The 24,505-nt window shown below is 42.2% G+C and overlaps 1 protein-coding gene across 7 annotated transcripts in view; it reads right to left on the bottom strand.

Moving 5' to 3' along the window:
- The window catches only part of TP53INP2 (tumor protein p53 inducible nuclear protein 2), a 45,348-nt gene that overhangs the window by 12,659 nt on the left and 8,184 nt on the right, over positions 1–24,505 (bottom strand). For all 7 annotated transcript variants that reach the window (XM_058177117.1, XM_058177122.1, XM_058177121.1 and 4 more), the window contains exon 2: positions 7,490–7,860. In XM_058177117.1, coding sequence (XP_058033100.1) covers positions 7,490–7,613 — 124 coding nt within the window. In that variant the 5' untranslated portion in view covers positions 7,614–7,860. The remainder of the gene's footprint in view (positions 1–7,489; positions 7,861–24,505) is intronic.

Here is a 24,505-nt window from a genome sequence, read left to right as displayed (position 1 = left end):
CCTACTTCGATGATGTCCTAATTTCAGGGGAAAACATGGAGGAATTGGGGGAGCGGTTAAGAAAGGTCTTGAGCATTTTCCGGACAGCCGGATTAAAAGTCAAGACAAATAAATGTCAGATAGGGGTCGAATCGGTCGATTTCTTGGGCTACCGGATAGACAAGAAAGGAATTCACCCTACTGAGAGCAAGGTTAAGGCAATTAGGAAGGCTCCAGCGCCCAAAAACAAAGCAGAGCTGCAGGCATTCCTGGGATTGGTTAATTTTTACGCGGTCTTTTGAAGAACAAAGCAACTGCTATGGAACCACTGCATAGGCTCTTAGGGAAAAATACTGTTTGGTCTTGGGGAAAGTCAGAAAATAGGGCTTTTGAAGCAGTAAAGAACCTGCTCTCAAGTGATAGCCTGCTCATCCAATATCACGACTCACTACCCCTAGTGCTGGTTTGCGATCGTCCCTTATGGGGTGGGGCTGTACTCAGCCATAGACTTCAAACGGCACAGAAGCCCCTATAGCGTTCTACTCTAGAACGATGTCCTCCCCAGAGAGGAACTACAGCCAATTAGACAAAGAAGCATTAGCCATTGTATCAGGGGTCAAAAAATTCCATGAGTATGTCTTTGGGCGGAATTTTGAAATCGTGACTGACCACAGACCGTTACTGGGATTACTGGCTGGCGACCGGCCAACGCCTGTGGCACTTTCGCCACGTTTGACTCGATGGACTATATTTTTAGCCGCTTACTCATACAAGCTGCAGCATCGACCGGGGAAAGAAGTGGGGCATGCAGACGCATTGAGCCGATGTCCACTGCCAGGGGCGACCGAAGACCCCACTCCGGGGACACCCATCCTCCTTATTGACTCGTTGGACTCTGGCCCAGTCACATCAAAGGAAGTGGCTCGGGCATCATACCGGGACATTGTGTTAAGGACTGTACTCGGTTGGGTACAGAGAGGGTGGCCCGCTGCGCCGGGCGAACGGTTCAAAGAATTTGTTAAGAAACGTGATGAGCTCTCGGCTCAAGGGGGGTGCCTGTTATGGGGTGATCGTGTAATAATTCCTGTTAAGTTAAGGGGCAAGGTATTGGACCTCCTCCACGAGGGTCACCCAGGCATCGTAAGGATGAAGGGGTTAGCTAGAAGCTATGTATGGTGGCCACTCATGGACGCAGAGATTGCTGAGAGGGTAGGGAAATGCCAAGCTTGCCAAGAGTCCAGACCGCTACCCCAACAGCCCCAGTCAGAGAATGGGAAAAGCCCCAAGGGCCTTGGTCAAGAATCCACATTGACTTTGCTGGCCCTTTCACGCCAAACGTTCCTAGTGGTGGTGGGCGCATTTTCCAAATGGTTAGAGATCATACTTATGAAGTCCACCACAGCCGAAGCAGTAATCGCAACCCTCGCCACCTATTCGCAACTCACGGGTTGCGGACACTCTGGTGTCCGACAATGAGCCCAATTCACGGCAGCCCAGTTTGAAGAGTACCTGGCAGAGGAAGGCATCCGACATGCCCTCTCTGCACCTTTCCACCCTGCGTCGAATGGCCTTGCAGGCGTTCCGTCCGGGCGCTAAGGAGGCATTGTCCAGGCTCAAGCCAGGTGACTGGCAAACAAAATAGACTTTTCCTAGCCGTCCAGCACAGAACCCCAAGCACAGCCACGGGAAAAGCCCAGCCGAATTGCTAATGGGACGAAAACTCCGGTGCCCACTTGACCGTTTGAACCCCATTACACACCGAGGGTTACAAGGGGAGCTAGAAAAACAAGGAAATGAGCATAGGCGACGGGTGTGGGCCGAAACTATGGGGACGGCCCGAGTTGGGTCGCCGGACAAGTAACAAAAGTAACAGGGCCAAAATCGTCGTGGTAGAGCTACCAGACAACCGAATGTGGCGGCGCCACATAGATCAGTTAAGGAAACGAATAACTGGCCAAACCAAACCAACAGAGACAGGTAATGACCAATACCACTTTGAATCCACAGCCGACAATGACCGGGAGGCGCAAGACTTAGCTGAGGTCCCAGAGTTCCAGCGACGCCATCAGGTCCCGAGGAAAACAGCAAGGAAAATTCCAAAATTAATCCAAGGCCGGATGGCCAAGAAAAAGAGTCGGCCAATAATCCAGAGCCCGATGGCCTAGAGAAAGAGCTGGGAGGAGAAAACAGCCCCTCCGACCAGCTCAAAACACCACCCAGAACTGAACCGCGCAGGTCAGAAAGAACTAGGAGACGCCCAGGTTATTTGCGTGACTACGTCGAAAAATAACATGTGAATAAATATGTAAATAAGACCAAGTGTTTTCTGGGAGGGGAGGAGTGTTATGTATTAACAGTTGTGCCTTTAAATATTTGAGCGGGAAATCAGCACGTTGCTGATTGGACGAAGCCTCCAGCAGAACTGTATAAAAGGAGAGGTTTTTGCCCCAGCCTGTTGCTGGGTTCACCCTATATTAAAGAGCTGTTGTCACTACCCTGGTCTCCAGCCTCGTTACTTCCCGAACTTAACACACAGTATTTGTTCTTTATTGTATTTGCCTTTATGTTGCCAGTTTCTTCTCTATTGCAGTCATTCCCAATGTGATATTCCAGAAATCTCTGCCACCTAAATCAGAATACTTATGTTGCAATGCCTTTTTCCTTGATTTGTTGGTTTCAAACGTAAGGTTTGGAAGCGTGTTTGCTGACTCGGATCATTGCAGAAAATAGAATATTTTAAAAGTCTGATTTTCACAGTGCTTCTATTAGAACCAAATTGGACTTTTGTATGGCTATCATTATCCAAGCCTATGGGCACAGCACTAAGGTTACGCATTTGCTTTAGTTACTGGGACACTGTGGGCATCCCAAATCAAGTCTCTGGTTAGATCTGCTGACCTTTGGGGAGGGGATTATCTAAAGAAAAATGAAGTGGCTTCTTGTTTTGATCAAACAACAGAGTTCTTTCCCTGTGCTGTTTTCCTAATTCTGAATCACCCTGCCTCAAAGCATCTCTAACTGCAGAAAGAAAAAAGCATTGGCTGCTGTAACAAGTCTTATTCTATCCTCCATAATAGGGAAGGAAAACTTGTTTCTTCCAAAGGGTAGCAGAAACTTCAGAACCACTCCAAAAGTAGCAGTGGAACATAATGTGTTACTGTGACGAAGGGGGAAAACAATTAAGAACATGTGGTGTAAGAAGATTAATCTCACTCAATGGAAGTTTCAATTTAAATTATATCAACTTTTGTTTTTGTCTTGTTTTGGGGAGTCTGCCTTCTAGTGCAGAGTTCACCAACTGTCTAGCTTTGCGGACTGGTTGGGTGGGGGGAATTGGATGATTCTGCATGAATGGCAGGCAAGCATGTGTGTGCGCTCAGCTCCATTCATGCAGGTGGCGGGCACATACACACACCGCTCATGCAAATGGAGCGCACACATCTGCACTTGCCCACTGCTCATGCAATTGGGGACGCATACGCGCGTTCGCCCACCACTTCCACAGCCCAGTTCCAAAGGATTCAAGGCCTCCTCTAGTGTGTTCCTGGGTTTGAAAGCTGGGCATCTCTGCCCTGGTGTAATGGTATGTGGGAGACAGGAGGAGGGAGAGCTGCAGACTGGACAACTGGTGTGTACCTTGGTATCTCACCCCACAAAAGGGGGAGAGTGTGGGAAACTTTTCAGAAGGAAAGTACGGAAGAAATACTTTCAGTCTTGTAAAATTCTGTTAATGTAACCTTATCATAAAGATACAGCTAGTACTCTTAAACGTGCTTCTTGTCTGGACTACTTCACTGTGCTAACATCCGGGCAATCACCACATCTTCTGGAACTCTATGCACCATTTTAGGGTCACTTGCACAAATACACCAACACAGTCTTACTTACACACCATTCTCACATTCCCCTATAAGGATTAATAACAGTCAGTAGGTAATTTAAAACAGGGGGAACATGGAATCCCATGCAGTCACTGTCAGAATTCTGATCAAAACCAAAACTCCCTGCAGCTTTTTCTAAAATTAAATGGAGAAGTCATGGCACCTCACCTGCCTGGCTTCCATTTCAAACAGCAGCAGCAATTCTGAATTCTCATGTATTTGGATACAGGATACAGGAATATAAAGTGTTTCATACATCAAGCATAAGCTCTTTTTCAAAGTATTTAAATTAGGAATTCTCATAGACAACCAGTTGCATACTGTGTGCCAGTGCACTGATCCAATTATCTCATAGAATTTAACCTAGATTATGATTACTTAATCCAGAGGTGTGTCTGCAAATTTTGAAGTACAGGAAATTATCCTAACTGCCTAAGGACAACAGTAGCATATTATTTATTAGCTTGCAAAATATATTGTTTGCAATCTGTCCCTGGAAAGAAACTTCACTGAACTAAATGGCGCTTACTTTCTGCTTCTAAAACAAATTAATTTTAATAAAAGGCCTTGATCTATTGTAATTCATGTTTAGAAACCTGGCCTTAAATTTAATTAGAAATCCAAATCATCTCAGAATTAAATATTACCATTTATTCTGCTTCATGAACTGAGATCTTCTGATAGAAAAAGATTCTTGGTTTCTGTTTAAAATTGTTTTTCTTTGTTCTCTCATTTTCTCTTGGTTAGCCTACCACTTACAATATTAAAAAAGGAAAACTTTAAATTCTTATGATAATCCAATTTATTTGCAAAAACAAAGAAACCTATCCACTAGTTTGGTGTTTAAGCAGATGACATCCTCCCTCTGTTGCAGAAAAATAATGTTTAACATCATTGGATTGCTCATCACAGCTGATGGATTTGAAGGTGGATACTCTGCTGATGTCTTAATAAGCCTTGTGCAATTCTAGTACCAGGAAGAAGGTGATCATAATTATATCCATGATTATCTAGAGGAACGTCTTTAGTTTTTTGTTTTTGTTTCCCCAACCCCCAAGCAACTAGCACTGCATTTTAATTAAGATGTATACAGACCATGGCTATTTTCATATAATCATTACATATAATGATTATTTTGATTTAAACCAATCTTCTCCAAATGATGCCCTCCAAACCGAATCAGTTTTAATTCCAATACCCCCTAGCAATGACTATGTTGGTTAGGAATATAGAAATGAAAGAAACACCAGATTATATAACTGGATGGCATATAAATTTAATAAAGTATTATGTTTTGTAATGGGGGGTGGGGGTGATGGCTCAGTGGTTAAAGACACTAAGCTTGTCAGTTGGAAAGCTGACAGCCTGGGTTCAAGACCTGAGTGCTGCATGATGGGATGAGCTCCCGTTATTTGCCCCAGCACCCGCCCACCAAGCAGTTTGAAAGCATGCAAATGCAAGTAGATAAATAGATATCACTTCAGTGGAAAGGTAACAGCGTTCCGTGCACCTTGGCATATAGCCATGCTGGCCACATAACCACAGAAATGTTTTTGGACAATGCTGACTCCCTCAGCTAGGAAACAGAGATAAGCATTGCCCCCTAGAGTTGAAAAGACTGGACAAGGGAAATCTTTATCTTTATGTACTGTTATTATTATTTATTTCAGGATATTTTTATGAAACATCTATCAGTCTCACCAATGTTAGTTCACATACTGCAATGTGTAGCGATTAAAAATGGAAAATCTGTGGGCCTTCAGGTTTTGCTAAGTTGCAACTGTCAGCATTCCCTAACATTGGCCATTTTGTCTAAGCCTACTGGGACTTATAATTCCAGCTACAAATTTTGGAGGGGAGTAGTGGATTTCAATTTAATATGCTACCAGTTTGCTTGTGCACATGTGCGTGCTCATGCTTGCGCCTGATGCTTCTGCGCATGCGCAGAAGCATCCAGGTGAGTGAGTGGAGCCTCCTGCCACTGCCGCTACCGGTTCGCCTGAACTGGGGCGAACTGATAGCAACCCACCACTGCTGAAGGGCTACAGGCCAGGAAACAGTTGAGGCAAGGAACTATATCCTTTCCTCCAGATGTCTTTCTCTCTTAATGCCACGTTTGTTAAGACCTGTGTCTCTCATGAAAAAAAGGCAACTCTACATTTTCCCTTAGTCAGAAATTGCTGGTTAATGAACATCCTCTACTGGTAGTTCACTTGGTTTCCATTCCTATCACTCAATGCATTCAGGTTTTTTGTGCTTCCTATCCTTCTCTAGGGAGAGGTTATGCGGTGTCCTCCAAAATGTTTTGAACAACAACTACTACAAATGCTCACCGTATGATCAAATGGTGGTATTGAGGGGAATTGTGGTTTGTTATTTTGTTAATTTACATTTATATCCCGCCCTTCTCCGAAGACTCAGGGCGGCTTACAGTGTATAAGGCAACAGTCTCATTCTATTTGTATATTTTTTTACAAAGTCAACTTATTGACTTTATAAATGTAAATTAACAATGGATATAAATGTAAATTAACAATAACAACAAAGAATTGTGGTTTAAAGAAATTTGAAAGAGACTGGTCTGACTCTCCCTGAGCCGTATTGTTTGGCTGCCTCTTTCCTGTTTCTCAACTGTTTCCCACAGTTCACCTAACTAACTTTGAGGCATTTTCATTTGAACTATATTGGGGAAGTTTAAATTCATGCATCTGTATTCTACAGCAAATAATTGATGAACAGTTGAACATTGGGAAGGAGTATTGGAGAAATAAGATTGTATGCTGCCTTGCCCCATTTTCTCAGCCACTCTGTGGGAGAATATGTTGCATCTGCTAATTCTCTATGCCTTATTCATGAGTGTAGCACTCATTGCTTAATGCTCCAGTTTCTGTTCAGAAGTGCAAAAGGCTCCTACTGCATGATGCACAGAAAGCCCAAGTCACAGGTCAAATGCAATCATGTTCTTAAGGAAACAACAGTACTTTTAATCTGAAACCTATTTTAAAGCATACTCCAGCATATGGGCAAAAGTAAAACAGGGAAGTATAATAATTTAGTTTCGTGTCAAGATATTAAAGTGTAATTTAATAAACTAAAGAGGATTGGTAAGGAGAAACAAATTTAAAACAAAGCTGTACACCGCCCTGAGTCCTTCGGGAGAAGGGCGGTATAAAAGTTTAATTAAAAAAAAAAATTAAAAAAAAACAAACATTGTTGACTCGGCTTCTTCACTTAATTTGCAAGCGAACGATTGCCATTGGAAATGGTTGAGTCATATAATTTCCACTTAGCAGCAAGGCAGAAGTCTGGCTGGCCTGAAAAAGTAGTCTGAGAAACACATAGAATTTCAAGCTAAAAATGTAATTGTAAACACATTATTTGGATTCTTGTCAGATTTCAGACATGGGTATGGGAACCAAGCTCTTATAGATGGCTAATAGGACCAGTGATCAAGGACTACCTGTGTATAAATTTAAGAACTGCTGCCTAAGTTTTACTCTTTTTCAATCTCTCCTTGTTTCTTTTTTTCCTCTATATCACTTTTTAAAAATGCAACTAGTCACTCCTTCCATTCTGCAATTTGAGAACGGTAATATGAGAATCCAATCATTTCCTCCAATGTTTCTCACCTGGCAGATCAATAATAAGCCATCCATCTTCTTCTTCCTCTTTAGAAACAAAAGGCTTAGGTTCCTCAACAACTTCAACTGTGCTGCTATCACTGAAGAAGAGGCTGGTGAAACGCTGGAACATGGTGGGAAAAGGATTTCTAATATGGACTTTGAAAGAAAAATGGAAGCACAGCTGTAGATGCTTGTTTCAGTGTGTGTAGCCAGAAGATGCTTCTGTGGTGTAAATTTGGGGAGAAATTGATGGACAAGTCTTCCAAAAAAGCAGGAGCTGTCTGATGCTAGAGTATTTTTCCCCTCTGAAGTCTTATCTGACTTGAGTTCTGTATAGTGCAATCATAAGGTTCTTCACTTGGCTTCAGTGCAAAGGCCTGCAAAGATTAGGGGGGTGGGGGTGGAGAGACAGAGAAGAGAGAAAATAAATTAAATTCTCTTTTAAAAAGCAAACATGCTTTGAATCACAAGGAACTCAGATGATCCTAAGAAAGAAGGCGAATAGAATTCCTGGCATGGATCATAAACTTAATTTGCTTTGATTATGACCTTTTCCTGATGTCTTTTAATTTCATCTCTCCCTTCCTTCTTTGGATCTTCTTTGAAGATCCGCTCAGCCTTGGTGAAGGACTTTTCCTACAGGCCCAGGCTCCTTGCATTAATGTTAATATGTTTTTCTTCATATAAGATGCTTCCTATTCCAAGTCCCTGAATTGGATTTGCTAAGAGGACAAATTCAGGATCTCTTTTGATACTCATATTGCAAGTAATGGTTGATAATTCAGAGTATCAGTCAATTACTTGTCTGTTTTCTCACCCCTTTCTTTCATTCTTTCCTTGTATTTTTTTACTTCAATCAATCCTTCCAATCTGAGGCCATCTCTTGGGATTAAAAAGTTAAAATCTCCCTTCAGTTGCACTCAACTCCAAGTAATTTTCCTTGCTATCAGTAAAGCACATACTGTATTTGTCATTACCACCTTCTGAGATATTTTATTTGGCTAACCCCAATCTAGTCACATCTATGGGATTTCTTGATGGCCTCTCACCCAAGCACCCTCTTAGTTTTTGAGAACTGGCAAGATTCAACGAGGTGTGCTACATGTCCCATATTTGACCATACTAGCTGGAGATTTTAGAAACTGCTGTTTCAACCCAGTGATGAAATCCAAATTTTTTTTACTACCGTTCTGTGGGCGTGGCTTGGTGGGCATGGGGTGGCTTGGGTGGGTGTGGCTTGGTCGGCGTGGCAGGGGAAGGATACTGCAAAATCTCTATTCCCACCCCACTCTGGGGCCAGCCAGAGGTGGTATTTGCCAGTTCTCCAAACTACTCAAAATTTCCGCTACCGGTTCTCCAGAATATGGCAGAACCTGCTGGAGTTCACCCTTGTTTCAACCCCTCTGTAAGGCACAATGTTGGGAACATTAGCTCAATATATCCTCACATCTGATCTTAACAATTCCAATATTATCATTGTCCACAATACGGAATTATAGCATGTTGCTGTTGTTTAACCCAGAACCCTCAATTATGTTACCTCTTTTTCGCCATCGATTACCTTCTTTAAAAATCCTTATTAGAAATCCTTTTCCCACCAATCTTTAAAAATCTTATGATTTATGTAGCTCAGTGATATAACTTTCTTATTACTTCATTCTACTGCATTAGGCTTTATAATATATATAACCACAAGTTTCTTTGTGTGGTTTTCTGACTTAGATCCTTTTATAACAGAAGTTTGGCAGATATTTTTACTAAAACAATTCGCAAAACACCTTAGCACATTTTACTTGCAGACATAGTATGCCACCACTAGTCTCTCTTGTATTTGTGTTTTTGCTTTTTCCCCAAAGTCTATCTTCCCAGCCACAAAAAGGCTTCCTGCAATTGCTATAAAGCACTAGGCATAGTTGCTAGCATTATTTTATTGTTGTTGCTGTTAACTATCAGCTTGCTATGCTAAGTCTAGAAGCCAAAAACAGACTAATAAAAGTTCATTAGGTCAATCTATTCCAATATTTTTTACTGAATGCCCCTAAGTGAGTTGGACTACAAAACCAATGACATTCCAGTCATCTTGCCCATAGGACATGATCAGCTTTGCAGTCCAATTTACTAGTGGGTTTTAGGTTGGGGAAAATAGGTTGCTCTTACAATTCAAGAACTCCAAGGAGAAAAATCGTCCTAACCCTCTCCCCACAGGCAAATATTTCAACTATTACAAGATTCCCTCTACCCCAAAGAACTAGTCTGTAATTTCAGTCTGACATTTAAACCAGTGTTATGCATTTCTGCCTTGCAGTTCCTCAACAGCTTCCTTCTAATATGAAACAAATTTTTTGTTTTTCTATCTTATTTTCAGAGAAATTGAAAATTTCTTTCAAATTTTTCTTAATTTTTAAAAAATGTTATCTTATTGCTTGAGATGAAAGGCAAGGCTATTTTTGGGATTGGGGTTTATTGTTATCCCTCATTCCATCTTCACGAAGCCTCCATAGCTGCTTTCGCATCCTGAAAAAGCCAAACAATGGGGACATCATTCCCTTAATGTAAGTGTGGGAAGTCAAGAAATTTAAAGAGACTTTGAGAGACAGGTAATAGAAATAGGACATTTATACATCTCTTTGCCACTGCAGTCTACCCTTGAACACTTCATTCACATTCTTCTCAATTGAAAATATTTTTAAGACAAATTTTCAGCTATCTAGATCAGTATGTCCCAGCCAGCACACAAAAGAAGTTGAAGTCCATTCTGGCTGTGGAGTTCTGAGAATTGAAGCCCACCCATCTTAAACTTGCCAAGGTTGAAAAAAGTTGAAAAACACTGATCTAGATTTGATGAAGATTGGTAGAAAACTAATGCAAATAATTTTGTGGTACAGCAATCATTTAAATCTACTGTTCCTTTTACCGCTAACTTCCATTAAGTTCCTCTCAGCCAAACCTAAAAGACCAGTATTATTTTCATGCTTCCTATCCTCACAGCAACCTTGAGAGAATTTATGCCAACAATCCTTACAGCAACCCTGGGATTACAACTGACAGAAGGTCACTTCCTCTGCTGAAGAGAGATTTGAAAATAAAAGTCCAGCATTCTTAATTGCTACTCTGAATTGGCTCTAAAGTTATTCTACCCTTAGTAAATGAAGCAAAAAAGGTTGCTTTTTTCCATCTTTTCAAGTACTTGAACCCAAGCAATGCATTCATCCAAACTGATGGAAGAACATCAAGAGCTGGTTCTCCTCTTAACTACTAAAGAAGGATTGATCAGAACTCTGCTGCCATTTCATGGTAGGAACATTTGCAATTGTTTGCTAAAGCGTTTTTTTACACTGGTACCATTAAGCCAAGACTTTGAATCAAAAATCCAGGAATTCACTTGGTAGAGAACTCTCCGATACTGCCAAGTTTCAATTCCACTTCCAAACTGAATGTAGTAGAGATGCTGAATTAGCAATTTTACTTCTTAATTAGTAATTAAACAATTACGTAAGGTACTCATTTTCATTTTCACCTAAACTACAGGTTTTCAGTAATGTCCAGTCTATCATACCAACAGCAGAGTAGATAATGAATAATTGTATCCATTTGTTACACATTTATTTTTTCAAAAAATATATCTATGGAACATTTTAGGCCAAAGCCCTTCCAAGAAAATATACCTACACTCAAAATGCCAAGAGATCTATTTGAAACAGCAATTCAAAAGTATTTACAACTAATTTAACAACTGAGAAAGATAATTTAAAATCAAGGTGCATTAATATTGACCCTACAAAAAGGTTTTTTTAAAATCAGCTCAGTTTATCAGTTCAGTGTAACACATCTTCAGAAGCATTTTTATAGATTACAATTACGCAAATCAGGTTTTCTGACATTAGCTCAATCAAATTATCTTTGCCAAATATTTGCCTAGTAGTGAGATGATTAGTAACAGATCCCTACAGAATTATAATTTTCTTCAAATTGTAGTGAGTATGGAAGAAATATATTTAGTTTACTCTTAAATGCAAGTTTATTTGGTTTCCTTTTTTTAAAAACTGATACACAATCTAATTTTTCCCCAATCATCCCAAATTTCTTTATAATTGTCAGTGCAGTTCATTACCTATTTTTAAAATGTGCTTTCAGGAAAAAAGCTTTGGAAAATTGTTTATATAAAACTAAATAGTTCAAGAAATTTGCATTGAAAATACAAATTTTAGTCTCAATTTACAGTATTAAAAATTCTCAATGAATCACACTTACGGTATTTACAAAAACAAGGAACTGGAGGAAAAAAATTTTAATGGATAGAATGGCCAAGCCATAAGACACGGGGAAAAAATTCAGTTTCCCTACTGATTGTGTGGCCAGAACTTACATATCAATTGGCACTGTCTAGAACAATTGGCACTTTTTCTAGAAATATAGCGATGGGGGCAATTTGAAAAAAAAAAAAAACACTTGAAGGGAGAAATACAATTTATAAAATGAAACTGATAAAATGAAAATGATAAAGTTTATCCTAGAGGGAATTCTGGAGTGAAGAATTTAGGAAAGGAAATTCTGAGTCAGAACTGGTATGATGTGATTTCCCAGCCAAAAATGTTCTTCATGTACTCTAGAAGTGTTCAAATGAGTGGACATATGGATCACATCTTACAGAAAAGAGGCATTTTTCCAGTTACCTCCATCACTTTTGCTGTCTACAGAAAGTCCACTTGATTCATCCTAATGTGTCTATCCAGTTTGCACAAGAAGATGGTTTCACTCAGCAACAGATGGTTGCCTTTCTTTCCTTCATGATGACATTTGTTCTATCCCAAGACTCTTCTGGGACCTATCCATGGCAAGGTTGGCTTGAAGCAATTACCTAAGGAGGGAACTTCAATGGAAGCCATTATGATGCCAGCAAACCTATATCTAAGGTGACACCAGTAAATGAATCCAGTAAGAGGAGTAAACAGCACAGGATAGGTCTCAGAAGACAATGAACAGCTTGAAACAGGAATCATTTATCCGACATATTTATGAAGTAAGTATACTGGCATTAACTCATATCTCCAATTTTATGTTTTGTTTACTCTTAAGAACAAAGCCAATTTATTTCAACAGACTTCTAGGAAGAACATTCCTAAGCATATATACATTCCTAGGCAGAGTCACTGCTGTGAGATGAGCAGGCACATAAGTTATTTAAACAAACAAATAAAATATGTGCTCCAGTGCTCCTATCAGATTCCCATCCAGTAAACATGTTTAAGATCACGCTATTGGTTTGTAAAACCTATTTCCTATGTGGTCAATGGAGTATCCATTCTTAGTTATTCATGTATAGTGGAGGTCTTGTATGTTCCAGGCTCAGAAAAACCTGGATTACATTTTTGAGCAGATGGTAGGCTTATTCAATACAGCTTTAGTCAGATACATTTAGAAGCTGGCCTGACCATTAAGTAGAATGAAGTAGCTGTCTCAGGCATCCAATTTGGTAGCATCGTATTGCCTAGTAAATATTATTATTATACTGCCTGGAGTGGAGGTGGGGGAGGTGCAATGGAATTATTTTTGCCTTACAACTAAAATAACCATGTTTGACTCGGAGCCATGGCCTTTGGTGCTTCAGAAGACGCAAACAAAAGTCTTTCCAGCCTCATTGATGGAAAAAAAGGAAAGCATTTCTGTCATAAGACTGTTGTTCTGGGAAAAAGTATTAGTAGCACTAATGTGCTATTAGTTATAGTGCTAGCACAGTGCTCTTCTTTTGAAAAATAGCAATTTCTGGAACTCATGAAATACCAAACAGCACAGAATTTTTAAAAATTGGTCCTGGATATATGCTACTCCCAAGCATGAAGGTCCTTGCATGATACTCTTTTCCAATTCAGTCTGTGGAGGAATTCTCATTAAGTGGAAAGTAAGGAAGATGCTGTTTGCACAAGTCCTTGTTTTATAATCAAGTACCTGAATGTTACTCTCCCAGAGTTCCTTTAAAGCCCCAGGAACTCCAGTCTTGAATGTCTACGGAGGTTCTCAGTCATCCAGGTCATGGTTGTCCCAAAGCTGCTTCTTGGATGAGACGCGAAACCAAAAACCAGAAAGTCCAGTTGTCTTTTGAAAAAGCACCTTTGGGACATCCAGTCTTGAATGGAGCCCTACAAAGAGAAGTTCAGCTAAGAAGGTGATGATCTTCTTTAGCCTTTCCATCAGCAAATCATTTTGCAATTTAGTCCCATTAATGACACTGAAAAAAGAACTGACAAGAGGATTGGATGGGGATGAGGGTCCATTCCCATCACATAGCAGGGAAGTGCTTGAGAAGAAGGAGTATGAAAAGCAATCATGGAACATGAGTGTCCCATGCACTGAGACTGCCATGCTAGCTGGGAATTCTGAGTACTGAAGCATTAAGGCAGCACAAACTCAAGAGAGGCTTCAGAACGAGAACAAGAGGCAAGGGAAACAGAAGTTTATCCAAAACAAAAGGCTGGTGTGTTTTCTAATAACAAAGCATTGCTTGCATCTTATTTTCACAATAGTAAGTGGTAAAAGGCCAGCTTGCTTTTTTCTTCAAAAGAATGGTGCGTTTGTGGAAAAAGTAGTTACCAAAGTGTTAGGCTAAATATTAAGGAAGAAACTCATGAATTCCTGCACTGAGCACGGTGTGGGATTCCGTGACCTTAAATGGCTCCTTCCAAATCAGGTCCCACAATTATGGGATGTTTAGCAGGCCTTTTGTCTTACAATCATGCTCCCAGCTCATGGGTTGCAAGGGCTATTTGACCAAATAAGGGATCCCAGAGGAATGGTGGTGGTCACATACTCTCCCACTGAGGGAGAATTTGTCCCAAGACAAATTCCTTGTGTGTCCAATCACACTTGGCCAATAAAGAATTCTATTCTGTTCTGTTCTGTTCTATTCACATCAAACGAGACCTGAACAGAGCTTATTTTTAATAATTGCAAAGTGGCCAGAGACCACTTCAATGGCCCCCGCATTAAGTACAAGAGGACTTTGATTTGTAAAATGTTTGTGTTTATATAGAGAAGAAGTGTACAAGCTTCAGGACTTTTGGATGGCTCCAGAAAAAACTAGAGTAAGCTCTTTGAGTCCTCCTCAGTGCACCAGAAAATGGCAACTTTGAATGTGATGGGCAATCATATGACCAACTAATGAATGATTTAATTCAGGGGTCTCCAACCTTAGCAACTTTGAGCCTGGTGGACTTCAACTCCCAAAGTTGATGGGTAAAGCAAAGCTGGCTGGGGAATTCTGGGAGTTGAAGTCCACCAGGCTCAAAGTTGCCAAGGTTGGAGACCCCTGATTTAATTAATCGTTTTCCAAACCTATCTTAGTTTTTCTATAGACTTTACTCAGGTTTTGGCTTTATTTATTTATATATTATTCCACCTTTTTTCTCCTGCCATGTTGAGAGAGGCAGACAACTCCTGCCTCAAAGGCCAATGTAGTTTTTAGTTTTTTTAAAAAAGAAATACATACTCTCCAAGGAAACAGTTTGTCCCAACTGCTGTGAAATGTGTCCTGTTTTAAAGGATCATTGTTTGCCACTAAAGTCATTTTGAGCTCTCAGAGCCTTAGAAGCTAATCTCCCAAAATTTTACTCCCCAGAGCACAACAAAGCATTGCATTGATTCATATTTGTAATGCAAAGTTGCTCTGTTCACCAAGCTCTCGTGGTTACTCAACCCATTTTTAGGTTCATATAACTGTAAGATTACCATATTTGGGCTTCTTCAGACATTAAGAAAGAAGCATTTCATTGCTGCTGTTAATGGTAAAGCTTTTGACAGACAGGGTAAAGTTCTGGTAGCCCTAAAATGTACTGAACAATAGCTAAATGGACTGAGTGTCTGTAACAGGGGTGTCAAACTCAAGACCCAGGGGCTGGATCTGGCCCATGGGGTAATTAGATCTGGTCCATGGGGCCTCCCTGGAAATAGTGACAGACCAACCAGTAATGCTTCTGCCACTGGTGCTTCTACCAGCAAAACGGCCTTCCCAAGCTCCGTTTTCATTGGCAGAGGGTTGCAGGAGGCCGTGTGTTCTGTCCCCCTCCCCACTTCACAGAGAATACGCAGAGCTGCGTGTCCCACAGTCCTTTATATTTGCAACAGATCTGATTTTCGGTAGTGAAGGAAAGACTTGGCAGCTACAGTGCAAAAGCCTGCCAAGTTCCGAGTTCTTTATCTCTTACGGAGACAGAAGCCCACGTGTCCAAGATCCGTTGCCAAGAGCTCACAGAAAGAAGGCCTTTGCACAGTCCAGGCCTTTAACTCCCAAATGACCAATCTGCAGTTCGCACTTGGTAGCTTTTTGTCCTTCACAAGGGCCAGATGGCAACTCCACCCGCTTTTATCCCCTGTGGGATGTGGCTCAGTGACTCAGCAATCTCTGGGCCTGCCATACCTCTTCCTTTGCTGCGCACACCTATCTTTTCATCACTGCTTCGGGTCAATCCAAGATTGATCTTCCGTAGCTGGCACCTAAGGCGTTGCCAGGGAGGAGGAGGGTCCGGGGGAGGGAAGCCTTTTCAGCTCCTCCTCCTGGCCTGCAGTTGGAACCTGGGGCGGTGCCAGGGAGGAGGAGGGTCCTGGAGAGAAAGGCCTTGTCGGCTCCTCCCCATCACTCTCAGAGTCATCCTCCTCCATGAGGACAGGCTCGGCGGCCGGAGTCACAACACTGTAGCAGCTGAAAACGAAGCTTGGGAGCCTGTGTTTGCTGGCAGAGTACTTGGGCCTTCACAGGCGCCCCCAACAGGAATGACGTTGAGCTGGCTATGGCCCCTCTAGCCATACTCAACCCAGCCCCCCCCCCCCCCGAGGTCAAACACAACCCTGATGCAGCCCTCAATGAAATTGAGTTTGACACTCCTGGTCTATAACATATTAAAATGCAGAAAACAGAAAAGATACGATAATGTATCGTGCAAATAATGCAAATGTATTTCCTATGTTTTGAACCGACCTGGTTCAGCATGTTGCATGAATGCACCCAATTTGTTGTCTTTCTTTCACTCGTTTTGTTACCAAGAGCTATTTTTACAGCTATTCCCTTACATAGCAGCAGTCAGTCCATGCTGACTAACAGTTCCTTCATCCTGGACCAACCAATCACAGTTATGTAACTACCATCACATCAATCCTCAATCTGTGTTAGTGATGCTTCACTAAAGCTTTCTCTCAGTATGGCTTGCAGCAACTAAAAATGAACTAGTCAAGCTTTTTAGGTGACTATAAAAGTAAAAATACTTCCACATTGAGTCGACTTCTGGTGACCGCATAGAAACAAAGAGCTTTCTTGTCTTCAGCACAGAAAAGTTTGTTACTGCTCTTTTCTGAGAAGTCTATCAACACTCCAGTGAAGCCCTCATTCCTGGTATTTTTTTATGGTCTCCCACAGAAGTGCTAAATAGTCATTATTTTTTGTAGCCTCTACGGTCAAACAGGCTTGTGGTATTAGCTCATCTGGATGATTTTTCTCTTGCCTTTTTTTTGAATGAGAAACTCTGGAATATATGTTTATTTTTACATACTCAGTTACTTGGCTTCCTTGCGATTGCTCATAGCAATCTGACTTCTAGGGTAATGTTTCTTAACCCTGCTATGTTTTAGATGTGTGGACTTCAACTCCCAGAATTCCCTAGCCAGCAACATTGAATAACCTAGAATGTTAAATGGGCTGAAGGATACCATACGAAACTCAGGATTTCAGTATAGAAATTCCCAATAATGAAGCTCTGAAATTCACTTGATGCTTTCATTTATTATTTGACTTATTTTCATTTATTATTTGATGAATCTAAAACTTGCATGATCATTTTTTTCTCCATTAAAAAGGGAAAGTAGAGCTCTTACTATCATATCTTTTGATACACTTCTGGTATTTATTAAGCAGAGAAAATATAGTTCCATGAACCGTCTGCCATGTGAACTCTGGAGAGTTGTTTTTTTAATTAAATTTCAAAGAAGTGAAGAAATATTAAATCACACACAAATAGGAGTTATATTTTAAAAGGAACTGGGGCTAGGAAAAGAATTCTAAGAAATCTACATCAGAAGTGAAGGAATGACGGATGTTAACAGAATAACAGAGTTGGAAGGGACCTTGGAGGGCTTCTAGTCCAATCCCCTGCTCAGGCAGGAAACCCTACACCATCTCAGTCAGATGGTTATCCAATCTCTTCTTGAAAACTTCCAGTGTTGGACCATTCATAACTTCCGGAGACAAGCTGTTCCACTGATTAATTGTTCTAACTTTCAGGAAAGTTCTCCTTTGTTCTAGGACTAGTTTGTTTCTTTCCTTGATTAGTTTACATCCATTGCTTCTTGTCCTGCTTTCAGGTGCTCTGAAGAATAGTTTGTCTCCCTCTTCTTTGTGGCAGCCCCTTAGATATTGGAACACTGCTATCATGTCACCCCATTCCTTCTTTTCATTAAACTCGACATATCCAATTCCAGCAACTGTTCTTTGTATGTTTTAGCCTCCAATCCCCTAATCATCTTTGTTGCTCTTCTCTGCACTCTTTCTAGTGTCTCAACATCCTTTTTACACTGTGGCAACCAAAGCTGGATGCAGTATTACAAATGTGCTTTTACCAAGGCATTATAAAGTGGTATTAACACTTCACATGATCTTGATTCTATCCCTCTATTAATGCAGCCTAGGACTGTGTTGGCTTTTTTGGCAGCTGCAGCACACTGCTTGCTCATATTGCATATCTGGAAATAAAACCAACAAATAAGACAATAACTGTTGTTATTGCCAAAGCTGTTACTTGTCAAAAGCCACAGCCTTTCTACCAGCTTTTATTACAATGAAAAACATATGGATGGCACATGGAATCTGATTGAAATCCATGGTCTCCTGATAGAAAGTGCTAGAATTCAACGGAACATTCTTTTACGAAGCCATCTGTAAGATTTCACTTCACAAACACAACATGATACATTTACTTGGAATGGTAGAAATGCACATACTCTGAGCCACAGAGATTCATCATATTTATGTTGAATTTGGATCAGAGAGATGTATTTAAATTTAATTTGGATTGAAATTACATTATCTGGTGGGGTGAATCCTTCCATTTCATCATTATTTCAGTGGCAAGGCTTTTATCAAGAGATCTTACAAAGTTCCATCTTAAATTGGAAAATAAAATACACTTGCAATTCAAAGGGAGTGGATTAACATCTGCTAATCCTGATAATACTGTTATGTGGACCATTCGAAGTGAGGATGGGGAAAAATGCAGATTGAAAGAGATAAAATCACATCTGTACAATAAAAATATTAAAACCAAAGATATTAAAATTAAAAAAACCTGGTACCATAACTAAACTCAGCTCATTCTGTTCTAGAGCTTGTGGGGGGGGGAGTTGTGAGTCAGGGGTGGGTTCTAATTTTTTTTGCTACTGGTTCTGTGGGTGTGGCTTATTTTGTGGGTGTGGCTTGATGGTCATGTGACTGGGTAGGCGTGGTCAACTCAATGTCTCTCATGTCAAGGGGTACCTCGCCTGGCCCCTCCCCTCCCAGCCATTCCTTGTCACACCCAGCCTCAACGTATCTATAGTTCTGCAAAAATGTTGTTCACCTTTTTGCAACTTTATTATCTACATACTATAGATCAGGGGTCTCCAAACTTGGCCACTTCAACTCCCACAATTCCTCAGCCAGCTTTGCTGTCTTAAAGTCTTAAAGTGGCCAAGGTTAGAGACCTCTGCTATAGATGCACTTTCATGGACGACTGAAAGGAGGAAATGGCTCACATGCTTTGCCCAAGAGTGTGATAGGCAACAGGCTTTTAAGGGGCTGCCAGAAAGAAGGGGGGAGGAAGTATTTTCCAAAGCACCAGATGGCAAAACAAGAAGCAATGGATGGAAACTCAACAAAAAGAGAAGCAACTTAAAACTAAGGACAAACTTCCTGACAGTGTGAACCTATATAGGTTTCAGTCATAATTTCACATATAAAATAGCCATTCATGTAATACAACCTGCATATTGTTCACTCAGGAGGTGACACGAGGCTGGCTCCAGGCGATTACGAGTGCTTCTTTGGTGGAGGGTGTCTTTCCGGCCGCCTTGAAAGAGGCGGTGGTGAGGCCCCTCCTCAAGAAGCCTTCCCTGGACCCAGCTGTTTTAGGTAATTATCGTCCGGTCTCCAACCTTCGCTTCGCGGCGAAGGTTGTAGAGAGTATGGTGGCATATCAGTTTCCCTTACACCTGGATAAAACTGTCTATCTAGACCCGTTCCAGTCCGGTTTCCGGCCCGGTTACAGCACGGAGACGGCTTTGGTCGCGTTGGTGGATGATCTCTGGAGGGCCAGGGATAGGGGTTGTTCCTCTGCCCTGGTCCTATTAGACCTCTCAGCGGCTTTTGATACCATCGACCATGGTATCCTGCTGCGCCGGTTGGAGGGATTGGGAGTGGGAGGCACCGTTTATCGGTGGTTCTCCTCCTATCTCTCCAATCGGTCGCAGACGGTGTTGACAGGGGGGCAGAGGTCGGCTCCGAGGCCGCAGGGATTCTCTTGTTCAACATCTATATGAAGCCGCTGGGTGAGATCATCAGTGGTTTCGGTGTGAGGTACCAGCTGTACGCGGATGACACCCAGCTGTACTTTTCCACACCGGGCCACCCCAACGAAGCTATCGAAGTGCTTTCCCGGTGTCTGGAAGCCGTACGGGTCTGGATGGGGAGAAACAGGCTCAAGCTCAATCCCTCCAAGACAGAGTGGCTGTGGATGCCGGCATCCCGGTACAGTCAGCTGAGTCCACGGCTGACTGTTGGAGGCGAGTCATTGGCCCCGATGGAGAGGGTGCACAACTTGGGCGTCCTCCTGGATGAACGGCTGTCTCTAGAAGATCATTTGACGGCCGTCTCCAGGAGAGCGTTCTACCAGGTTCGCCTGGTGCGCCAGTTGCGCCCCTTTCTAGACCGGGATGCCCTATGCACGGTCACTCACGCCCTCGTGACGTCTCGCCTGGATTACTGCAACGCTCTCTACATGGGGCTCCCTTGAAGGGCATCTGAGGCTGCAGTTAGTCCAGAATGCGGCTGCGGGTGATAGAGGGAGCCTCGTGGCTCCCGTGATGACACCTATCCTGCGCAGACTGCACTGGCTACCTGTGGCCTTCCGGTGCGCTTCAAGGTCTTGGTAACCACCTTTAAAGCGCCCATGGCATAGGGCGGGTTATTTACGGGACCGCCTACTGCTACCGAATACCTCTCACCGACCCGTGCGCTCTCACAGAGGGACTCCTCAGGGTGCCGTCAGCGAGGCAGTGTCGTCTGGCGACGCCCAGGGGAAGGGCCTTCTCTGTGGGGGCTCCCACCCTCTGGAACGAACTACCCCCAGGACTTCGTCAACTTCCGGACCTCCGAACCTTCCGTCGCGAGCTTAAAACACACTTATTCATTCGCGCAGGACTGGATTAGATTTTAAATTTATGGGTTTTAAATGGGTTTTATTTTTTATATTGTTTTTAAACATTTTAACATTTTTAAACATTTGGCCTTTTAGAATAAGTTTTTTAATTGTTATTTTACTTTGTATTTATGTGTTTTTATTTGCCTGTGAACCGCCCTGAGTCCTTCGGGAGATAGGGCGGTATATAAATACGATTAATAAATAAATAAATAAATAAATAAAACAATCATTAGTATTATGGCGGATGTTTTACAGCAAGCCTAAAATCCCCATTCCCTCCCCACTCCAGGGGAAGGTTACTTCAAAATCCCATTTCCTCCCCACCCCACTAACCTGTTCTGGGAAGGAATCAAACTCCCCCCTCTTTATTTCCCAAATAAAATATCCCAGATATTTAAGGAATAATCAAGCTGCTAGCAAGGAACCTGCCTGGAATTCCACATTCCTGCCAGCTGCATAAAGGAAACTTTGTAAGCAGAAAACAGCTACCGGAAGTTCGGCTCCATTTACAAGCAGGCAGAAAACTCATTCAAGACAGGATACTTCACAATGGAAATCGCCCAAACCTTTTTAGAAACACAAAGCCCATGTTGCACCAACCCCAAAACTTCAAAAACATTGAACCATATAAGAACTCCTTCTCTTATCCAATTTATTGTTCAGCTGACTCAGAACGGAGCTTCTAGCCGCTCTGTCAATTTAAAATGACAGCGTTTCCCCCCCCCCACTTCTTCTTTGCCAAGCGATCTCCTGGCTGAGAAGCAGCCAATCAATTTAAAGGGAAGGTGTCTTGTTTTTTTTCCTCTTCTTTGTCAAGTGAGCCCTGAGTTTTTTCCTTCTAGCCGATCAGCTGGGAGTCAGGAGGCAGCAATAGATTGGGGGCGGGGCCAGGCAGAATTTTTACTACCGGTTCTCCGAACTACTCAAAATGTTTACTACCAGTTCTTGCGAATTGGAACAACCGGTAGCCACCCACTACTGTCGAGAGTGCTTTTCACAATTGTGGGGACCTGCCAAATTTCAGGGGGATGGGCGCTTCATAGCATGGTGGTTGCCATGTAAAAGGAAACTTCCCAGATCCCATAGAGGGCAACACTTATGGGAAGAGACTTGCATAGGCCCATCCTATTCAGTCTAGTAGAATGGGCTGATGTTCTTAGGGAGAGGCAGTTTCACACATAACCTGACTCCATGTCATATAGGGCTTTAAAAATAATAAGCAGCATTTTGAACCGCATCTGGAAGGAAACTAGGATCCAGTGCAACTTGCACAACAAGGATGTAATATGGGTAATCCTAGGGATATCATCAATCATTGCATGTGCTGCCACCCTGTAGATCACTTGTAATTTCCAAATGGTCTTCAGTAGCAGCTCTTTGTAGTGTGTGTTGCAGAAATACAACTGGGAAGTGACCAAAGATGAATAACTCTGAGCAAGGCCTCCAGGTCCAGAAAAGGGTGAAATTGGCACACGTGACAAAGCTGAGAACAGGTCCTGCTAGCCAGAGCTGCCACCTAATACCTTAAGCAGGAGCTGTGAGTCCACAAGGACTCCCAAATTGCACACCAGCTTAGTCCAGGGGATGGCCTCCTTATCCAGAGAGTCAAAAATGACATATGACCTGGGCTTGAGGGGAACCAAAGATCCATGGCCACAAACACACAAACACACACACACACACAAACAAACTAATGCTATTAATTAATTTATATACACAATGGATGAGTACCAAATTTAGTTCTAGACCTAAAGATACTCACCAAGATAAATGGCAGCACCTGGCTTCTTTATTTAAAGCTAACCAGTAAACTCAGTTTATTTATTATTTATTTATTGTTTATATTTATATACTGCCCTATCTCCCAAAGGACTCAGGGCGGTTTACAGGCATTTAAAAGCAATAAATACAATTCTAAAAACAGTTAAAAAACTTATTCAAAAGCCTAATAATTAAAAATATAAAAAATTAAAACCCAAGTTAAAACCCACAAACTAAAATCTAACTCAGTCCTGCGCAGTTAAATAGGTATGTTTTAAGCTCGCGGCGGAAGGTCCGAAGGTCCGGAAGCTGACGAAGTCCTGGGGGCAGTTCATTCCAGAGGTGGGAGCCCCACAGAGAAGGCCCTTCCTGGGCGTCGCCAGACGACATTGCCTCGCTGACGGCACCCTGAGGAGTCCCTCTCTGTGAGAGCGCACGGGTCGGTGGGAGGTATTCGGTAGCAGTAGGCGGTCCCGTAGATAACCCGGCCCTATGCCATGGAGCGCTTTAAAGGTGGTCACCAAAACCTTGAAGCGCACCCGGAAGGCCACAGGTAGCCAGTGCAGTCTGCGCAGGATGGGTGTTATACGGGAGCCACGAGGGGCTCCCTCTATCACCCGCGCAGCCGCATTCTGGACTAACTGCAGCCTCCGGATGCCCTTCAAGGGGAGCCCCATGTAGAGAGCATTGCAGTAATCCAGGCGAGACGTCACGAGTGCGTGGGTGACTGTGCACAGGGCATCTCGGTCCAGAAAGGGGCGCAACTGGCGCACCAGGCGAACCTGGTAAAACGCTCTCCTGGAGACGGCCGTCAAATGATCTTCCAAAGACAGCCGTTCGTCCAGGAGGACGCCTAAGTTGCGCACCCCCTCCATCGGGGCCAATGACTCGCCACCGATGGTCAGCCGCGGATTTAGATAGAAGACCAGGAAAATGTCAGCGGCAACCCACATCAATATTATTGCCAAAAGAGGTACACGAATGTGCCCTTGAAGTGAGTAGAAAGAAAGCTTGATTGAAAGAAGGTATTTTCCTTTTTTTAAGAGTAGATTCATTAAAATGAAGGTTCACAGAATATTAAAAAATATTCAGCAGTGGAAAAAGCCTCCAAAATAGCAATTAAAGACTGAAAATCCTGAGATTTTCAAGCATTAGAGAAGAAAAATGGAAACGAACATCAGCATTTGAATGTGATGTGTGTATGAAAAAGGCAAAACAGTGGCCACAACTAAGCAATTGAAGCACCACTGTCTCCATTTTTGTAGGCATTGAATAATATACAGTGACAGAAACCATCTTGATTTTTTGATCCTTCCCCACAGATCCCTTGGAATAGAGTACTCTGATGAAAGCAGAACTGGCTGAAACACTAACAAAAGCCTTATACAATTGCTGCATTTAATTGGAAGTTCCATCTGTAGCAAAATAAAATCAATCATAAATAGGTAGCAGCTACAACCTTCATTTTATGCCAGCTCTTCCTTGCTGGCCCGAAGAATCCCCACAAACTGCATGACATATACTCGTGAACATCTAGATAGAAATGCATAAGTGCCTTTGGGATCAGAAATATTAGAAATTTGACTTATGCTGGGGCATGAGCAAAATAAATCTGCTGAGTAGACATCTGTAGATGACCTAGTTTTGAAAGCATCTGCCCCAGGATAAGGCTGGATGGGGGAATAACCATGTGCATCCCCCTTTCCCTTCCAAGGGGGAGGAGGAAATGATACCACTGGGATTATGGGTCAGTAAGCTTAATAGCCATCTGTTGTCAGGGAGAGGAGATTAAACTCATGGGACTCAGTGACTTTCCTCTCCTTTCCAG

The sequence above is a fragment of the Ahaetulla prasina genome, chromosome 3 (assembly GCF_028640845.1).
Source record: "Ahaetulla prasina isolate Xishuangbanna chromosome 3, ASM2864084v1, whole genome shotgun sequence".
Taxonomy (NCBI): domain Eukaryota; kingdom Metazoa; phylum Chordata; class Lepidosauria; order Squamata; family Colubridae; genus Ahaetulla; species Ahaetulla prasina.
This window is presented reverse-complemented; position numbering and strand designations above follow the sequence as displayed.